This window comes from Haemaphysalis longicornis, unplaced genomic scaffold (assembly GCF_048455015.1).
Source record: "Haemaphysalis longicornis isolate Haplotype H1 unplaced genomic scaffold, Haemaphysalis longicornis Haplotype H1 scaffold_13, whole genome shotgun sequence".
Lineage (NCBI taxonomy): Eukaryota > Metazoa > Arthropoda > Arachnida > Ixodida > Ixodidae > Haemaphysalis > Haemaphysalis longicornis.
Window position 1 is genome coordinate 68,465,851 of NW_027526233.1, and position 20,950 is coordinate 68,486,800.

At 47.3% G+C, this 20,950-nt stretch overlaps 2 protein-coding genes across 5 annotated transcripts in view; one reads left to right on the top strand and one right to left on the bottom strand.

Annotated features, from left to right (window-relative positions):
* The window catches only part of Enoph (enolase-phosphatase E1), a 59,653-nt gene that overhangs the window by 11,412 nt on the left and 27,291 nt on the right, over positions 1 to 20,950 (top strand). For 3 of the 4 annotated variants that reach the window (XM_077694831.1, XM_077694832.1, XM_077694833.1), the window contains exons 6-7: positions 3,985 to 4,111; positions 6,314 to 7,423. The exons of the other annotated variant lie outside the window; for it this stretch is intronic. In XM_077694831.1, coding sequence (XP_077550957.1) covers positions 3,985 to 4,111; positions 6,314 to 6,441 — 255 coding nt within the window. In that variant the 3' untranslated portion in view covers positions 6,442 to 7,423. Of the gene's footprint in view, positions 1 to 3,984; positions 4,112 to 6,313; positions 7,424 to 20,950 lie in introns of those variants that run through there. 4 annotated transcript variants of the gene reach the window in all.
* LOC144164327 (large ribosomal subunit protein uL11m-like) lies at positions 11,986 to 15,770 on the bottom strand. The gene is made up of 2 exons (XM_077694830.1): positions 15,415 to 15,770; positions 11,986 to 13,706 (listed from the first exon to the last, which is right to left on the bottom strand). The coding sequence occupies exons 1-2, from the start codon at positions 15,631 to 15,633 to the stop codon at positions 13,332 to 13,334; spliced, it is 594 nt and encodes a 197-aa protein (XP_077550956.1). The 5' UTR covers positions 15,634 to 15,770; the 3' UTR covers positions 11,986 to 13,331.

Below are 20,950 nucleotides of genomic sequence, written 5' to 3' on the forward strand. Positions count from 1 at the left end.
CTGTAACCGTCACATTTTTCGACACTATGAACCTTGGTGAGGGCAATAAGAGAATCTGTTTCTTGATGTGCGCCTTGGAAGTAATTTTTCAGCTCATGAAACTTCTGTGTTTCAAATGGGCACTCAATGGTTCCTTGCCACTGGTGCCACCAAAGTTTAATGAGCTGTAACATTAGTTCCAATCAGTTCATCAAAAAACTGATTCTCTTATTGCACTCATTAGGGTTCATAGTATTGGAAAATGTAAAGATTACAGTTTCATGGCTAGCACTGTTTTGCCTATCGTTCCTGCAAAACTGACTAATTATCTCTAATTATCTTGGGAACTAATTTACTCACTCAAAAAATAATGGCATATTTGAAATCATTGGGGAAAAACGCAGCAAGACTGACAAGTTTCACAGAGTTTACCGAAAAACTAAAGGAATCTGCTTCAAGACCCAAGTCCCCCCTTAATGATGCTACAGAGAATCAAAGTGTCAATGCTGAGTGCAGTTAAGAAGCTAATGTGCAGTGACTAGCATGTCGAGGAATGAATGGCTTGTTTGAAAGGGTTTGCAAAATTTTTGTGTGGCCTAAAACAAGCACACAAGGAAGCTAGGTGCTGCTTCTGGCTTTATTAATGGTACGCTTTTTTACGGGGGCATCTTCATCTTCTGCAGCCAGTTCAGCCACTAATGCTTCAGTGTTAGTGTAATGGAGGCATGTATTTGTGACGAGCTGAGCTGCTAGAGTCGAACCCCGCAATAACAAAACCGCCGGGGAAAGCCAAAAAGTTCGCTTTTGCGGGAACTTCGTTGCCACGAGAGTGAAACTAAACGACAGGAAGATTGGCCACAAGCGGAAAATGTATTTCCGAAAGTCGATTGCATGTATTACTTTGCGGGCCTTACCTTGCAGCAACTTCACAGCCCAGTTCGCACACTACAATAAGCGCTTCACTGCTAGTCGTCGTGCGCGCCTAAGAACGACAGGATCGTGTCAGCCGCATCCAAAACATCCCGCAGGTTCGCCTTCTCTGCACGTTTTTCGCCCTGGCCCTCAGCACTGCGATGTCCGAGCTCGCAAGCTAAGCCCAGCTTCTGTCGACGAACTTTTCCGGAGAGTTCACCTCGCTATAATGCTGTTCACAAAACTAAGTCAGCACCGCTTTGTGGATGTCCAGAAAGGCCGCAGCCGTCAGTGTTTTCTTTCGCGCACGTGCGCCATGGCAGCCTTGCTTTTCACGAGGGTAGAGCGAGCTTCCGGCAGTTCTAAACTCGTCGGTGCTATCCTCTTTTCCGCCACTTGGGCCACTGACTTGAGCCTTATTTGTAGCGATAAGAACTTCCCCTTTTCAACTAGAGGAGGCATCTTAGTGAGTGCAGACTCGCCGATCGCCGCGTACACAACAAACACACTTTTTGGACACTGTTAGCCTCAAATGGGTAGGTAAAATGCCGACCGGATTTGCAGTGAATTTCATTAACGCGGGATCACTTTCCGAAAACATTTCGTTGCCGCGAGATATGAAATACATGAGCGTCTATGGGTGCTCGCCGGGGTTCCGAAAATATTTCGTTGCGGCGGGAATTTCGTACTCGTGAGATTTCGTTATCGCGGAGTTTGACTGCATATGCAGGGCAGCGCAAGGCTAAAAAAAGTTAGCCTTATTTTTGAACCCCCGTCAGCATGCCCTTGTGGTGTGGTAGTACAATCCCCCTTTGCTTCTGGGTCGCTTTCCCAGAGCTAACTATGCATGGATTTTATTTTTACGGAACACTTGTGCCACACGAATGTTGCGAATGTCCCCGCACACAAGAACAAGAATCTTATATCCCTGCTACACTAGCGTATGAATGTTATTTGAACCAAATGTCATTTGACTGAAATGCCAATTTGTGCTGCTACACTAGGTTTTGAAATGTTATTCGGCTCAAACAACATTCGAGCCAAATGAGCACCGAGAGAGACATTTGGGGTTTCAAATGCCATTTCTAGCACTCTTGCACGCAGCGTCTTTGATCGGCAATAAAAAATATAATACTTCTGTGTGTAAAACAAACAAAATATTTTTGCTTGTGGAACTTTGTTCACTGTTCATTTACTTAAAATATGAAATCAACATATTTAATTTTCGTACTCTTAAAACCAGTGGGTCAGTTGCAAAAAAGAAAAGTAAAACTACGCAAACAGCCACCACATTAGAGTCAAAACTGGTGTCTCTTCTAATTTGATATCATCTTACTGCCTTGCACTGCTCCTAAGTTTAATTGTTGCGTTATTGTACAACAACAGAACGGAGTGACAACAGTGCCACTACAGCAGGGCGAGCAATTGTGAAAGCTTTCAAATGCCATCGAAACTGTCGTGTAGCTCAACGGATTCTGAACGGCATTCGAAGCACCCCACTTGAGTCAAATGACATTCGGACCCCAGTGTAGCCGGGGTTTATTGTGGGTTCCAGAAATGGCATTGGAGGCCTAATATACTACACATATTAAGAGCATAGAGACCAACATTTGCACTGCATGCCAACAAACACACACAGCAAACCAGCCTCACAAGCACCCCAGCATCAACGCCTTCTTGTTAAAAAAGATTTATCTTGTTGTCGAGGAGCACGAATCTATTTATTGAAACTTCGTAATAATGCTCTTGAAGGCAAATCAAATTGCATCATGTTAGTCATTTTGCGATGCAAAAGTTTTGAATAATTGCAGACCTTATAACCATACTTATAGATAAATGCAAGCCATGCCCTTGCACTCGTAGACACTTTCAGGCACTCTAACCGATTACAGGTGGTCAGGCAAGGCCTGTGTGGCTTTCAGGAAACTGAATCACAAGAAAAAAAGATGCAAACGTGTGCAACCCAAGAAACCTGATGGTGGTATCGACAGTAACTTGTGTTCATGGGGGTTCTACAGTGCCAGTGAAAATACCATATTTACTCTTTAAAATGAACCCAGTTTTGCAGAAAATTCGGCGTGAATTTGGGGGGAGGGTTCATTATGTGGGAAAACGTTGCAACTCATGTGTAAAAGTTGAAATTTCGTACGATAAAGTTGCTAAGAGAAGCACTGTCAGAGCCTTACCATTTTTGTGAAAACACGTAGGTAATTATGTCACCGAATCTCTTTTTTTTATTCACAACATGCCAGTGGCCCCCTACTCGCCATGGAGCTGTCCTCCTCACTGAAGTCGCTTGCGGCTTCACATTCGTTGTCGGCCCTTAACGCGCACGGTCTTCCCTGTCGTCAAAGCACTCCAAAACTTCTTTTCCCACACCAGGAAACTTCCCTTCTTTCGGCCCACGAAACGCACGGTGATCTCTGTTCAACCGCCTAAAAACCTCTCGTTTTCACCCGTAGCGTCAGCCCTTAAGTGCCGCCCAGCCATGCGGTTTCCATGTGCACCAACGCATGCTCCAACACCTTCAGTTTAAAACCGGCTGTGTAGCTCATGTACTGGCCCATCGTACGGTGTGCTCCAGGAGCACAAAAAAAGGTCGGAACACAGCTGGACAACAAAACCACGGAGTGTAATGGCAAAGTCGTGGAACAGCACACAGCAGGGAAAGGAGTGCGGAGTATGTTTAGTGCTTTGTTTGCACACCGCAGTGTTTGAAAGTTTGTTTTGCGTTCAGCAGTTTTTGAAGCGTTTTTTTTTAAGTTTCTAAGCGCAGATTTTAAATTGTGAGCCACAACATTGGCGCTCACATCTCCGGCTACTGTTGAGGTTTCTTTTTGTTTGAATCTGTTTTTGCATTTCTGCGCGTACTGTAGCATGACGTCAAGTTACTGCATCAGCAACCATGCCGAGATAAAAACATATTCTCGCTGCATTTTTTATGCAACGTGACAAGAAAGCAAATTCTCGCGAAGAAAAGTGGGGGGGCAGGGGCAGTCATTATGCGATGAAATGCGGCACACATCTTCAACACCGAGTGCCTTGGTCTTGTTGCAGTGCCTCATATGCCTCCCCCCCATCATCCATTTGCAGCTGCTGGACGGCTACTTCGACATCACCACGTCGGGGGCCAAGACAGAGCCCCAAAGCTACCGGGCCATCAGCAAGGCCATCGGCACCGACCCCGGCGACATCCTCTTCCTCACCGATGTGCTTGCGGGTGGGTGCCTTTGCTGTCGCTTCACAGCCCACTGGGTGGGGTGGCTCGAATGGAGTCGCGCTGAGCAGCAGCAGATGCCGGTCGCATTTAATTACTTAAAAGTGTGGACACCTTAGATGTCCCGTTAGGCGGGAAGGTCGGCATCTGATGTCTGTAGCAGCCAAATGGCTCCTAAACTCCCAAAGCGAGCAAAAGTGAAGTAAAAGTTTGGGAAATTTGGGCCTGGTTGGGAATTAGACGCGGGGACTTTGTAATGTGGGGCAAGCACGCATTCCCAACACCAAGGTCGGTCCGTGGCTCTAGCTGACTAAAAGTAGACAGTGAATGTATTGTGGCCTTTGAGTTGGAACTGTGTGTTAGATAAATGTAGTTCAGCCTGCAGGAGTAGTTTTAGCATGCTAGCTGCGGCAGTGGCAATCCGCTGAGTTCCGAAGTTAAATGTCCACTTTGCTTGCCGATGTGAATGTAGTGGGGGCAATACCAAACCGTGTTTTGCGCGAAAACTAGTTATCCGGTTATTTGATTCGCCAGCTATTCAAATGTGAAAGCCGGATAGCCAGAGGGATCGCTTAGTGAACCTCGCTGACCAGTTTTGTCCCCGGATATTCGGATATCCGGGTTTCTGTTTTATACTTCAAAGATTCCAAGGAATGCGTGACGGTTTAATTGTTCTACCGTCAAGAAGTTCTCAAAAGATTTGAAACGCTACGTTAAACAGTGTAGTATTTCACGCAGTACGAACCAGTGCACTTCTCACATGGTATCGTGATACACATAATCGAGCCACACAATCAAATGGCATGTTATCACTTCGAATTGTTTTATTCAAATGTTTAATTAACCGGCTATCCAAACCAAATGTACTGATTATTCGCATTTTTTTTGAAACCTGAACTGGGGCAGTGTCATTAGGTGCAAAGGGGAAAGGTGCAAGGTGCAAAAGGTGCAAGTGGGAAAGGATGATGAGGATGATTGAGAAAAAGTACATTCAGCAATTTGGACAGTAGTAAGGCTTTGGCATTCACTACGTTAGAAAAAAGGGTGAGGCGTCCATGCAATTTTTTATTTCTCGCTTCACTTTTTACCGCACTAGCGGGTTGCTCCGTAGAGCTACTACCGTATAAACCGGAATATAGGTCGAGTTTTTTTCCAAAAAATTCCACACAAAAGTCACCCCTCGTCTTATATAGCGGTCATTGGTAGAATGTAAATCGTTGTCTGGCAACAATGTGCAAGCGTAGTCCGTCGCCATCGCCATTTGTGTCAGACTGCTCTCTCGCACTATCAGGCCTTTATTTGATTCCGCTTTTCTCTAGTTTTTCGTCTTTTACTCGTCTATTGCGCGTGCGTGCGTACATTTCTGTACGTCTCTGTTCCGCGATGAGTGGCGGCAGTCGACGCCAGTTCAACGCGGCGTTTAAGCTGACGGCGATTGAGTCACCGAACAGAATGGGAATATGGCGGCGCAACGCCAGTTAGGCGTTTCGGAGAAAAGTGTGCGGTACTGGCGGAGCCAGAAAGCTAAGCTGTGCGCGTGCAACCCCCGAAACCGATCGTTCCGTGGACGTCAAGCGGTGCACCCCGAGTTGGAGAACAAAGTGGCGGACTTCGTCCGGGAACTTCATCCGGGAACTTCGCTCACGATCGCTCCGGAGGCCATGCGCGGACCAGCACCGCGAACTGTACAATGAGTGGATAGCCGGCGACAACAAAAAGACCTATACGGGCCGGTTGCGACCGTGTCAAGCTGGGTGTCCTTCTCTGGGCAGTCGCTGCCCGGCGACATGGTTACACGAGCGTTCAGGAAGTGCTCCATCAGCAACGCGCCTAATGGCATGGAAGATGACAGTGCGAAGCAGTCATCCTCGGACAACTCTTGAGAGCTCGGACGAGTGGCTTCGGCAGGCATAGTGAGTGGCAGTGACGGACGGGCGTCTAAAATAAATATAGACATTCTGAGTGCGCTTTTGTGCCGAATTATTTTTTTTTTGTCAACTTTTCCCACCTCAAGGTAGGGGGTCGACCTATATACCGGGTTGACCTATAATCCGGTTTATACGGTAGGTGCGAGAGAAACTTGGGAACAAGCTGTCTCCCAAGAGTGGTGTTGAAATTTGAGAGTGTGGCCGTGCTTGTCCAGTACACTGAGGTATCAAGAGAACAGTGTTGCCGGGTCGGTTAATTGAGTCGTTTCTCCCGCAGAGGCTCAAGCGGCGACAGAGGCCGGCTTCCAGGCCCGCCTGGTGGTGCGCCCAGGAAACGCACCGCTCACCGACGACCAGAAGGCGGCCTTCGAAGCCATCACCTCCTTCGAGGCGCTGCAGCTGTGATTGGTGGCGTGTTCGGGTGCTGCCCTAATGTGAATAAGGGGGAATGGGGGGGGGCAAAACAGTACTACACTCACAGATAGAGTGGAGGTTATATAAGTAACTTAACAGCTCATGGTTCTGGGCCAGATATCACACGGGTTCTTGGGACCACTGCCCTGCCTCCCGTCGAACTCGGTGCGTAAGCCTGCCGTTTTAAGTGTTGTCGCCCAAGCACTGTGCTGGTCACAGTGCGGTTTCTTAAATGTCGCTTCGATCTCAGTCGGGGGGGCTGCTTTTGTGGTGGAGGTGAAAACGAGAACTCCTGTGTGTCGTCGCTCGCCGCTGTGTGCACAGCTCGCCGATATAGCGAGCTGTGCATCACAAGTTGTCTTTACCGAGACGCTGTGCCCAGGGTTGTGCTGGTAACCTTGGCCTTTTGCAAAAGTAACGAAGGTTGTGCTCTCATTGTACTGGTGTTATCGGCTGCGCTTCTACCACTGTTCTATCCGGTTCACCATACACTAACAAAATCATGCAATCCTCCGTCTAACGATGGTGATGGTTGAACGCAATGCTTTCTCACGACGGATTCTTTGGTTGTCGTCTGAGTTTCGACTAACTTTCGACCATGTCGAAGTAGAGGTATCGGATAGGCGGTAACTTCGTACCACGAGGGACCCCGGTTCGATTCCGGCCACCGAAGCATTTTTTTTTTCTTTCACTTCACTCGCGATCATTCATCGTCATCGTCAGAGAAAGTTGGCTTTCCTGCTGGGCGTATTGGCATACAACGGCACCAGTAAGGACAATGAAGGTTCGCTTTAAAAATGCAAGTGCTCTCTTTTAAAGCAAACAAAAAGAAATGTCAAAACAGCGTCCACAATGTGTGAAGATGGCGCTGCAACTGATGTGACAAAAAGGGACTTGTAATAAACGTTGTGTGTGCTTTTACGAGTGCTGTGTTTCAGCGATGACCGGTAAATAAAGAATGCTCAAAAGTTGGGTTGTGCTTGTGGCCTTGGTTTGTGCATGTTTCGGTTGCACATCTATACTCGGTGACAACTTAAGAACGGCACTGGAAGTTGCCGCTGTGCCTTATCACCGTAGCCGGATGTTTCTCCGCGCGGCGCAAGTAGGGCGTTACTGGGAATATTTTGAATATGGCGTGAGCTGTTCCTGTGATTTTGTGGAGTTAATATGCTTATAAGCGACTCCAGTGACAACAAACAAACTGCGTGAGACTAGGCAGACGATATCACGCATTCATAGCAAACCCCTTTCAAAACGTGCACGCACTGACGTAACGGGTCCGGCGCTTTGGCGGAGTGATACACTACATGAGGTGGTGCCGTTCTTGAGTTGTAACCGAGTATAGTGTATAGTTCAGTGACATCCATTGACATCCATTACTGTATGACACTGGCTCCAGTGACATCCATTGGCACCAGTGACATCCATTACTGTATGACACTGTACAGTGTGGTTTTGGTTAAGCAGAGTATCTGTGCTTCAACAAAGGGAGAGCGCTTTCCTGCTGCTTTGCAATAATGGGACGCAACTAAACGCACTAAAAATGCATACTTGAAAAGCGGCCGTGCAGACAAAATACAAGTTTATTTTATTCGAAAGATTTCCTGCTTTATACTTCCCCCAGTGCTTGTCTGGATGCAAACAATGTTTTATTCACTGAGAGATTAATCGATGTATGTTAAAATTTTGATTCTCCTGCTAAAGCGTGTGTTTTCGTGGTCTGCGATGACATCGCAGGAGTCGACCGCTCTGCAGCCGATTGCGAAGGCTTGTTTAGTGTTAGTGAACCTAGATGGCGCCACCATACCGCTGCAAGTCATTTTTTGCCTTTGGTTTAGTTTTGACCATATTTAAACCTGGCTTGTTTTTGTTCAGGGAGAAAATAATGGTTTCGTGAAACATGGTGCTCGCTCGACAGATGTGGTCGCGTAAGACAACGTTGCTTGCGTCAATCAGCCAGTGTCGTCTGAGACAACCCCAAAGCCCTGCAGTCCTGTGCAGCTAAACCAAGCATAGTGTGCGCAGTAGCAACAGCAGAACGCATCAGTACTTCTATGTTTACGTGTGCTTTCGTAACTTCCACTGTTTGTCCCATCATTCTTATTGCTTTGTAAAGAATGTGCCCTAAATTTAAGTGCAAATGGCTTGTTCGGCAAGCTTATAAGCCCTGCCTAATTTGCGTTTGCTTTTTCCGGCCCCCACCAATCACAGAGCTGGCTGGTATGACATCATAGGTTCTGTTGCGGGAAATGAGCTAGTGGGTCGCATGGACATTCCCTTTTTTCCTAATTATATAGCTTATTTGAGCGAAGTTTGCGTTAAAAGTGGTGTCACAATGATTCTAACGAGGCAATCTTTTGAATGAACCGAACTTGCGTTTTGTCTGCATGGCCTCTTTGAGGGAGCTGCCAAGAAAATGGCTGCCAGTACACTTCCTTAATGCCAACATGCGCTGTTTTGCACTCGGCTGTAAATCTGGCTGTGAAGATGCTACGCTGCAGATAAAACATCACACAATGGCAATTTGCCCAGTGAATGGTAATGCTTGCCACAAAAAAGTAGAGGCGAAAAATGAATGTGCCCGTTTGTTGAAATTTTGTTGTAGTTCTTCTTCTCTTTCTTACGAGCTTGCTGATAACTTGCTTAGATGCATAATCTATTCGAAAACAAGTTACCACTGTACTGCACGTATCGTTACAGGGTGGCAAGGCCACGTGTGCAGGAGCCTAAAACAGAAGATGCATCTCCTTTGGGTTCCGTTTCCAGACTGACTTTATTGGCAGAATCTCGAGAGGAGGAAAAAGAAGTATACAAAGAAAAGAATGGGGACGGTTGCTGCAGGCATCCACCGCCACACAAGCGTCCTTTTCGGAGCGGGCGGCGTGGGAGAGTCGTCTTCATTTCCCAGCGTTCACTCACTGCGCGCACAACACACACACACACACACACAAACCAACCTAATAGGTCGCAGCCCAGACAACTCTCGTGCGCCGGCGTCCTCGGGGAAACAGACGCTCTGCGAATGGGTCTCCCCGAACCCCGGTGGGCGTTCCGAAGACGCCTACGGCGATCGTACGAGGTGTCGAGTGACGGGGCCCAGGCGCTTTACGTGACTCGCTGGAGGCAGGCAAGTTTGTGTGAACTTCGTCTGCGTGTGGCGCCGACGCCTCCTCGGTCTTGTCTCTCGCGTTGTCTGCAGCTCCTTACAATACAACAAATTTCAGCATTTGTTAAGAATATCTGAGGTGGTTGAGATTAATCTGGAGCCCTGAACTATGGTGTGTCTCATAGCCTAAACGTAGCTTTGGCACCTAAAAAAAGGCCCTTTCAAAAGCTCCTCCTGTGTTGATCAGTTGCAGGCAGGCATCACTTTAGACGAACACTTATGCTGCTAAACTCGCCAGGCACAAAGGAGTGTTCTTGGCTTTACTAGGAGGGAATTTGCGGCGGTTGTGTGGTCCTGTTCTTTTGACCATCTCTTCGATGTGACAGCTTTTGTGACGGATGTGACTGCAACTTGGCTTTGACACGTTGCAGTCATGCGAAGCCAGCTGGGACTGAAAGGGTGGTACTCCAAGGATGAACAAACGTCACACTTGCCTGTCCACAATGGCACGCAAATCTCCTGCATCAATGTGGAAATTGCTGGCCAGGAAACTGCAAAGTTGGGCCAAAAGCTGAAGATTGAATGGTGGCTCCAGCGACACCAAACTGTAGGCACCAGGCTTAAGCTCCAATATGGTAGACGATGAATTCATTATTTGAGAACAGCCCCTCGTTGAAAAGCTGTAAGCCTCCTATGGCTTTTCAGGGCATCAAGAAGGGGTTTTTGGGCGCCTTCTGGTATGTGTAAAGAACGTGTGTATAAGCATTGTCGCAAGGGAATAAAGGCGGAATTTCCACCTTGTAGATTATTTGCTAACGATAGTGATTCCAGTGGCATTGTGATGACCAAGTCAAGTTGGTTGGTCGACCTTAAGGTGGCACAACTGTCTTATAAACTATTTTTTTGCTTTCCAACCAGTTTTGACGAAACTTCACGGGATTGTTCAGTTTTTTTGTCGTTTCAAATGTATAATTGGTTTTTGATGTGAGGCAACTAGTTTCCAAGTTAATTTAAAATTTTCCTTGATTGTTCTTCAGAACAATAGGAAAGGAACTATTCAACAAAAGCTTACCAGCAAGACATAAATAGATACCGGAAGTTATGGAGAATGAGATCTGGGAAGCAGTTTTTTGTTTTGCAATCACATACACATTTAAATCAATTCTAACTTCTAGGTTTGAACTACTCTTGCTAACCAATTAAAAATAACGCTAATTAAACAACCACTGAAATACGGAATGCACTATCTGCTTCCCATATTGCATGGTTTAAGCATTCAGCTTCACAGTGTAAAAGAAATGACCTTCTTAGCTGCACTACATGCTGGGATGTACCTCTCGAGACTTTCGTATTGCTGTGATACCACGCGTGGCGAAGAAGTGGGCAATTATGGGAAAATTGTTATTTCTTTGTTGAAATTGGACCTCCATGGCTTCTATAAGTACATATCTGGTACTGTTCCACGTACAGAATTTTTGGAAGAAAAACTGTGCAAGGTCGGGCTTTTTAGGTGGGAACCAGAAAAACTGCTTTTTCTTTCCAAGCCCAAACTTCAAACGGTCGTAACTTCTGTTATGGACCAGATAGAATGATACGGTTGGTCTTATTGCACTCCCTGGTTTGTGCACACTTCACTGGTACCTCGTTCAGCTGCATCCCTCCAGCAGTTTTCTCACATCAAATGTAAAAAGCTCCAACATAAAAATCCGAATAAATTTGAATGTAGCTGTTTGACACAAAAAGAAATTTTATACCTGCAATCAGAATGAAAAACTACGTATGTCCACCAATTGTTATCGTCATAACTGTAACAATACACTTTTAAGACCAGTGTGCCCCCTTGACCCTAATGCAAGGAGTTGCGTGTCAGAAGTAACTTGCCCGCACGGGTTCAACTTTGCCAAAAGCAGCCTCCTAATATACCTACAGGTTACTGAATGCCTAACGTTCAACTCTAGGACCACTGTAACCTGCAATCAGACAAGTGGTTACCCATAATGCATCCTGTGAAGCCAGTTGTTCTACTGCACGACTCGCGATACATTTCTGCACAAAAAAAAAACAAGATTCAAGAACAGTTGTGACAGGGAGACATGCAATGCCACGGCCCCCATGTTAGCTATGCATGGCCCAAAACCTCCCCCTGAAACAATCTGCCCTTGTTGATCCAGCGACAGCTACGTCCCTCTAGGACACCTGCTCTGGCATTGGCTGCTGCTACGTTGAAGGAAGAGGCAGGAAGAATGCATTGACTACTCTACTGAACAAAGAAAAATCGCTGGCAGCCGTAACAAGCTGACACAGTTGTAGTACCAACACCTGAAGACCACTGAAACAGTTTTCATTGGGTGTTCGCCAAAATTCTTTTCAAGGAGTTGCTTTAACTCTGCTCCGGTGAACACAACAGGAGACAAGCAGAAGACACCAGGTGGAAACTACATTTTTACTGGAAAGGCACTGTTTATATACACTGCCAGTCCCTACAAAAAAGCTGTACAGACAATAGAAACGTCAAACTGTGTGTGTGAACAAAACAAAATGCAGCATTCACCCATCCGTATAAATGAAAATCTAGGGACTTTTGTCCCTAGGCAGCACTTTCTTGCTTCCGCATCCCCACATTGCTGGGCCCATCTATGCCACGTTGGAGGGGACAGAAACGTCACTTCCACGAACACAGCATACCACGTCTTCAGCACGTTTCTTGCCACAACAAGTGCAGGGCCCAATTTTTACGGTAGCGATATGGCCGATATTTCGGACTCTGACGCACAGTACAGGAGCACGACTTGAAGCAAGCCACTTTGCCTGTAGAAACATTTCCTGCATTTAAGCCTGCCCATTTCGATGCCAAACCTGCGCGCTTTCACCCAGCTTTGAGTAACAGTGGACGCATAGAATGCTCGGACAAAATGGGCAAATACGTGGTGCTTGTGTTGGCGTACAATTTTGACCCCTAACAGCTTGCAGAGACCCAGAAGCTTTCCGCCTGTATAGGGGAACGTTTTCCTAAAATAAACCGCAAAAATCCAAACACTACGTATCACACCTCACTGTGAAAAGCACATGGATGAGGGGGTTTGAAAAACAATGCACAAACAAGCAATTCAAGCTTCATTTGTCAAACAAATGAGTAAAAGAACCAGATGAGTGAGTGCACTATTTCCTTCTGCTTCAACCCTCTCCCATTTCTTCCTCTTGCACGCCCTACTGACCTGAGCCGACCGACTTCGTACCTTAAACTGCACACGCTGTTTTTCTCTTTCGTGTCATATTGTCCAATGCTGTCATCAGTGGCCATGCACAAACAGGGTCAGTACTAGCACGGTGGGGGGGCTAGTTGGTGTCCCGTCCTTTACGCTTGGCTTTTCTTCTAAAAATGGAACACCAACTACCCGCACAACATGCTGCACTGAGCTTTATTTGTCTCCAGTGGGCACTTCAAAAAAATTGGAGTCTGAACCCGTCCTGTCTCTCGTCACAGTCCCATTCTTTACGTGCAGTTCTTATTCTTCTTCTTGTTCAAACGAAAAATACCGGGACTCCTACAATGCGTCGCAGGCAGCACTCTCTCATTGCCTTCGAAGGAAAAACGACAGGGAAACAATTAGCGGCGGAAGCTAGCGGGAACTGGTCGACACGGCTACCGAACCACGGTCACCGTTCAAGCGGTTCTCGTCCCACTCAAAGGAAGAATGAAGGTGAACCGCTCCAGGCAGATGCGAGCGCGAACTGTCCTTGCAACAATCTGCTCCAAAAGCAAGACGACCGGCGCTCAAGCGGCCGTCCGAAGAAGCTTGGACTGCCGCTTCTCCTCGAGCGCGGCCAGCTGCTCGTTGACGACGGGCTCGCGGGCCTCGCGGAACTGCCGGTACTCGTCGGCCGTAAGGCTGCGGACGACCTTGACGCCGCAGCGGTGGGCCAGCTGGAGGACATCCTTGCAGATGTCCTGCAAGGACACGCAGTCGTAGATGCTGTCCTGGCTCTTGATCCGGGCAATCTCGTAGACGTGCTTGAGCGTGATCATGCCCGCGAACTCCCGGCCAGGCTGCATGGCCCCCCGGTCGATGCCGGCCGCCTGCTTCACGAAGTACGTGATGGGGGGGTTCAGCATCTCCAGGTCGTACGTGCGGTCAGCCTTCACCGATATCTGCGGTGGGAACAGAAAAAAAGGGGTTGACTCTATCATCACCTTCACGCGCTGTTTTTCCAGCTTCGTGTCAAACGGATGCAATGACCACTGCTAAGATCTTACGCCAGCATGAAATATTCCTTGCCCGTAATATTCTTGCGTCAATTTCCTCCTCTGGTGAAAATGTGCCTGAACTCTCTTTAACGGGGCCATGCAGACATAACACAAGTTTGGTTCATTGGAAAGACTGCCTCGTAAGAATCATACTAACACCACTTTTAACACAAAACTCGCTCAAATAAGCTGTATAATTAAGAAAAAAGGGAATGGCCATGCGACCCACTCGCTCATTTCCCGCAACGGAACCTATAATGTCACACCAGCCAGCTCTGCGATTGGCGGGGGCCAAAAAAAGCAAATACAAATTAGGCAGGGCTTGCAAGCGTGCCGAACAAGCGATTTGCGCTTAAATTTGGGGCACATTCTTGTTAAAGCGGTAAGAATGGCGGGGTAAACAACGAAAGTTACGAAAATACACGTAAACATAGAAGTACCGATGCTCACTGCTGTTGGTAGTGGCCGTACTATGCTTTTTTTATCTGCACAGCAGCCCGCTGCTTTGGGGTTGCCCTGCACGACACTGGCCAATTGGCGTAAAGGACATTGTCTTTTGTGACCCTGTTTGTCGATGATACCCCATGTTTCATGAAACAATTACTTTCTACTGTAGCAAAAACAAGATAGCTGCAAATACGTTCAAAAACAAAGCAACCGCGGCTGAGTATGGCAGCGCCATCTGGCAGGACTGACAATAAGCAAGGCTGCAGTGTCTAATGACGCACTGGAACTTAATTTGAATACCTGCCCTTGTGACTTCATTGTAGACGTCACGAAAACACAGATTCTGCGGGAGAATCACAATTTTAACCTAAATTGATTAATTTCAGTGAATACGGCATCGTTTGCTGTCGGACAAGCGCGGACAAGGTACGTCGTGCTGCGTAGGGAAAGCAGCAGCAAAGGAATCGACCGGCGAATACCAAGAGAAAATGGTAGCTGGTACGAGCCAGTTTATGGCTCAATTCGTAGCTGGTCCCAGCTGGGAATCCAACGGTAAATCAGTTGGTTCCAGATACCACTTTCTCTTGGGTAATAAGTGGACGCACCGGCCAATGAGGGTGCTCAATTAACAACAGTCATGTCCTTCCTTCGAGTGCATATGCGCTGGGAAGGCGACACACTGGTCCAGTTGGCTGACTCTGCGGCGGGAGATGTTACGAAAGATATTAACGTTATAAGCGAGGAAAAGGTGAGATTTTGAAAGAACGCAAAAGCGTAAAAGAAAGGTTCGTCGCCATTTACTAGGTTTCCATTGATTCTTTTGGTACTACAGCCGCACCGGGTGAAGGCCTTTCAAAACCACTCGTGAACCTCTCGTAGCGGGCCAGTGCGGTTTCGGTAGCGTGTACAACACTACCGGTTAGATTTATAAAGGGAGGTCTAAATAATCAACCGTCTCCTGAGCGTCGCAATACCACGCCAGGACGGCATCCAGCAAAGGAATACACAAATGCGCAATCATGCGCAAAACTGTAAACTGTAAGCGTTTCTACGGCGAAGTCATCGCACTGCTCCATTCCTTTCAGAGGGTGTTGTACTTGAGCGTAGTTCTCAAACGACTATATGAGCGTCCGGCCTCGCAAGGTCATTGTTCGATCTTGCCCACCTTGCAAGGAATGGGCAGCCCCTCCTTGATGTCCTTGGTCTTCTCGTTGAAGTCCTTGCAGAAGTGGGCGATGTTGATCCCACGCTGACCCAGCTGCGGTCCGAGCGGAGGGCCCGGCTGGGCGATCCCGGCCGGGACGTACAACTTCAACGGCGTCGTGTGCATCACCTTCTCCACCACCTTCTTCATGGACTTCAGCCGCTTCACACTTTTGGACATGATTAGGCCGCTTCACCTGTGTGTCGCTGGGACAATAGCAGAGTGGTTAAAAGAGCTAATACAGGTACTCAAGTTGCCGGCGAGAAAATGGACCGACGAAAACGCATGACCCCAATGGCTTTGGATTGATCGTGGCTTGTCTTGGTACGGCTTGGACAAGTATTTTGTTTCTTCCCAAATTAAGAGTGTCCCACTAGAGTGAACTAGAATAGGCAGGGGGGTAAAGCGAGCTCCGAGACCGTACGAATCGTGGGCGCTGACATGATACAATTTTTATGGTTGCCAGATCAATTGTATTCAGTCTTCTAAAAAGTTGTTCCGTAATTATTTAACTAAAACAAAAAATTGAAGCAAAATAGTTACAAATAATTGCGTCAGTACTTAAAACTAGCTTTATAAAAAACTTTTAGTGTAATTAAGCTCTCATTAGCGGTGAAAGAGTAACTGTGTAGTTCAGTTTTGGTTTCGATTTTCTTTAAGTGTGCTCCCTTGCGCCTGACTTGCGTATTGTGTGTGTGCAGTCTTCAGCTCAGATCTGCGTGCGTGCAAAAAGAGTACAACTGGTACAACTCGGATGCACAAGTGCGTCCCCGGGCGCTTGCGAGGCTGTCATTCTTTTTTCACGTTAAGCACCCTATCTATTGCCCCTGAACTGACGCCGGAACAGCGATTCTGATCTGACCTTGACTACCGCAAGTTCACTACAGGCTGCGGAGTGGCAGCCAGCGATCGTTCCCGTTGGAAGAGAAATGAAAGGAGCTTTTATAATCGTTCGGTTCCAGTTGTTTTATTCATGGAACTTCTTACAGCACTTCGTGCTTCGAACTTTCGCGCAAACGTTCGTGAAGGTAGAACGAAAAAATAGGTAACGAAATGCGGTTTCTTTTTTAATCAGTCAATGTTCTCTCCTCGCGCGCTCTGCGAGGTAAATTACTGCCATTCAATACTGCGCATTCAGTCCCGCAAGCTTTCCCTTTGAAGTGGTGGAAAGCAGCTAGAACTTGACTAATACAGACAGAAAGGAAAACGGGACATGCCGCGGACTATATTTCGCATACTCCCTTGGCATGCATTCTTCCACTCCGTTCGCATGCGATCGACGGCGCTCTTTCGTTCCTGTGCTTCAAAGCGCCGCGACTCACCGGAAATATCAGCGTTGGCCCATGCGATGTCTTTTGTGTGTGTGTCAATATAGGTTTTACATTGAGCTAAAGCCACAGTCAGTTCACTAAACTTCGTTTGATAAGCATTGAGCGACTCGCAAAATGTTACAGAACGGCAAATAAAGCGGCACAGCGCAAAAATGCACGGAGATCATACGGAGATTCATTTTCTGTGCACCCAGTACGGATCAGCTGACTCCTTGGCGTCCTCGCGCATGCGATCAGTCGCATTCGAGCTTGCGCGCAAGTGTTGCGTGAGCGTTGCCACATCTTGCTCAAATAGTCTCAGTACATACAAGTCGCACGTACGCTAAACCGAAAACACGTCGGTTACCTACCCACAGGAGATAAACTACGCAATGCTGTCGACGCCGCCTACAAATAATCCGCCTGGCCAGCGGTCCGCCATGTTACAATTTCTCCCGGCATTCTTCGCTAGCCGGACGCGGAAACACCGCAGTAGCACGTTGCCAGATTACAACCCATCGCTTTCGCCGTTTTTAGTAAGCAAAAGCTCATCTGGCAACGTTCAAATCGTTGTATCATGTCTGCCACCGTGTGTCGTACGGTTCCAATGCATTGGCTCAGCGGCGCGCTTTCCCTCTAGAGTCAGTATATTATCTCTATGAGAATAGGGGAGTGGCCCGAGCGGGCGGAGACGGCGTTGCTTTCGGCGTGCCGCGCGCCGTCGACCACCGCTAGGGTGGCTAGGGGCGCTCGTGCACGATCTCGCAGCCGGTCAGCCGCGCCCGCGCTGTCGCCGCAGTGGCCGCAGCGCCGCAGCCCTCAGACCGGACGAAACGTAGAACTTGGAAGGCGGTGGGTGCACGTGCGTTCGGTGGAATCGGTGCGGAGGTTCTGACGTGTTTTTCAAAACAATGAGAGAGGGCATTTCGTCAAGGACCAGCATGTGAGGAAGATGGCGAAAAGAAGGACTGATGCGCACTGTTTTGCCCAGGCTGTCACGCCGGCTATCAGGGCGCTCCAAAGGCGTCCTTGTTCGCCGCCCCAAGAGACGAAGAGGTTCGAAAAAAGTGGAAGCGCAATTTGCGCCGGCAGGAGAGAGAGGCAAAGCTTTTTTTATCGAGCTTTTAGGTGGGTACGTGGTTCCTCATTTCAGGTAACCATGTGCCGTCCCGGCTCGACTGGCCCTCTCGACCAGCAGAAGTTGATCTTGAGAAAGGGAGCTGGACAGCAGTATGTCCCACTGCTCAGGAGTAGGGGAAGGAAAAGGAGGTGGGAGGTCTGGGTTCTTGACGCACTCCCATATTATGTGCCATAGAGTGCCTGGTTGAGTACAGAATTTACATTGTGCGTCGAATTGTTTGAATGGGGAAACGTATTTGTAACTATTAAAACAAGCCCCTCACAGGATCGCCGGCTGCAGTGTGCGAGCTCCACTTTGTGTACAGGCCGTTCTGCACCGGTTTGTGCTAAACATGCAGAACGCGTTCACTGCATGCTATAGTGTTTCTGAGCTTCATTGGGATAGCATCCTTGACATTTTGAGTGTGGTGAATGCTAAACAGCAGTGGGAACTTGGGTGCAGTGATCATTGTAAGGCTGTTGCGGCAGAGGTGCGTTTTACCTCACGACCCGCATTCACTTAATACATCAAAAGCATCAACAGAAGCAATGCAAAAAGACGGAAATCTGCAAAGTATGCTGAACTAGGTAAATGCCCGTGGTACTGGACGAAATTGCGAAATAAACATGACAGCACACTGAAAGGTAATCTGTTCCATCTCGTTAACTGTATGTATATTATAAAAATTGTAATCGGGTTTGAAAAAGGTGAAGCTGGGTAATTAGGTGTACACAACTTTGCTTAACATGTAGCAATGCTACAGTAACTAATGTTAACACTTACATGTAATATTACATGTAAGTGTTAACATTAGTTACTGTTCTTTTTTATAGTAATTATAACAAGAAATAACTACAAAATAATTTGCCTTTCGCCATGATAGCACCCTTGATCTCTGAAAAATAGTAAAGACTCCATACCATATTGGCAAGCAAGCAGCAGTTTCGTTTTTGTGCTATGCGGCGGGTCTAAACTTTTTTTTAGGAGATTGGGGGTGAGGGGGGTCAACGTGCTTATTTGCGCACATGCGCCGAATAATACATCAGAGTTTACTGCAACACCTCGGCTAAAAAATTTGTCGCTCTTAAATGCTGCTATACGAGCAATGACGTGTTTCTAGAACCGCGATGCTCTGCCCTGTGCAAGGGACTAACAGTCCATGCTGAACACCTGCCAGTTCGCGAAAAGTAAGTAATTATCGTTCGTCAGGCAGTATTCGGCGGGTTGCGGAGAACACAAATGACAGTTCATTGACATTCAGAAGCGGCCGCGCCAGATATAAAGCTCGGGGTGAATCAAAATAGCGGATAGCGGAACTAAAGTGCCTGCAACCAGAACGGCTCACCACATCGAGGTCACAGGTCTTGTGCTCGACCTGGAGCAGCACTAAGTAAAGCAAAAATTACGTTTGGCCGTTTAGAATCTTGCTTAGCTTCTGAATGCCTTTGAAAGACGAAAGAGAACGCGAGAACATGACAGTGCAACGCCAGACGCGTAGTCTCACTGCGCCAGACCAGCTGCGAAAGGGCGCAGTCGCGCCACCTCGCGGTGTCGACGCCAACCGGAGTGGCTCGGCGCCGCCGCTCGGGACACTCCCTTATTCTAGTTCACTCTAGTCCCACTCAAATTACACGAGATTGGCGTTACTATTCATCTGAAACATTCAATTTCGGGTGAAGGTTTATTTAATGCATATTTAAATGGATTTTTTACAAGGATTTTTAAAGCATAGAGAGAGCAGAGAGTGTAACGTTCGCAGCGCCCCCAAACGGATCGATCCTTTTTTGCCTCACATTTGGGGGCATAGGTGTGCGCCGTGTCGGTTTTGACCGGCGGCGGCGTGGTGGTCGTTTTTTGTCGGCGGCGGCGGCGTCGGCGGCGCGGCGCCGGGTATTCATCGGCGGCGGCGCACGGCCAATTTTTGTTGGCGGCGGCGGCGCCGGCGGCGCCGAAACCGGAACCGCAAATTAAAAAAAGGCCAGCCATTAAAAAAATCGTTCCGCTACATCCAACGCGATTTGGACAACATTCAGCTGTGGTGTCACAAGCGGCACATGTCATTAAACCTGAAAAAAACCTGTACACATGTGTTTTACGAAGAAAAGAAATGCCTCGAAAAATTTTTACGCTATAGACGGGTACTCGTTGCAAACTGTTGGTGAATTTAAGTATCTAGGTGTTTTCCTTACTCCGGCACTGTGCTGGCATCTGCATGTTGATTTTTATAGCTTCAAAAGCCTGTCGCATGTTTTCATTTCATTCTGAACTGAGAAGTCTGTCGAAATGTTCACTTTCAAGTTTTCATTTCTGCGTAGAAACACCAAAGAGTTCCCCCAAACCTACGTGAGAACGGTATTGAAATATGCATGTACTGCGTGGGACCCGCCCACAACAATGGATAAAACAAAATGAGAAAAAGTACAGAACCTAGAAGCTCGTTATGTTTCTGGAAATTACGCGGGTCTTCAAAGTATGACAAATTTAAAAGAGTCCTTGGTGTGAGAGTTGCCAGAACTAAGAAGGAAGAAGTTGCGGTTAAAGTTATTTTATATTTGCTACAATCACGTTGGAATACCCCGCGAGTACTTACTTTCACCGCACTACATTATCGCAGCGACACGACCACAAGTACGTGAATATCGCAGCAAAACTGAGTTTTGTTTCCCAAAGCTTTCCCAAAACTATCCGGGAATGGAACGCCCTGCCATCTGCACGTCAGTATTCTTGATAATGGAGCGTTTGTGAAGGCTTTGTGAAAATGTGTGTGCGCATGTATTAGTGTAAACTGGACGTTGTTACTCTGTTTTTTGCTTGCATTGTAAGCTTTCATGTATGTACCCCTCCACGGTAATGCCAGTAATGGCGATGTAGATAAACGAATAAATAAATAAATAAATAAATCCTTCTTTGCTAAACTGAATAACAATTCTGGGATTTTCACAATGAGGGCTTACAGGACCCAATACAGATGTGCTGAAAGTGAGAGAAGTAAACGTTTTTGTTAATACATTGTTTTTCAGCCGACATATTTGAAAAAATATTGGGCACATATCTGAAGGCGCGTATG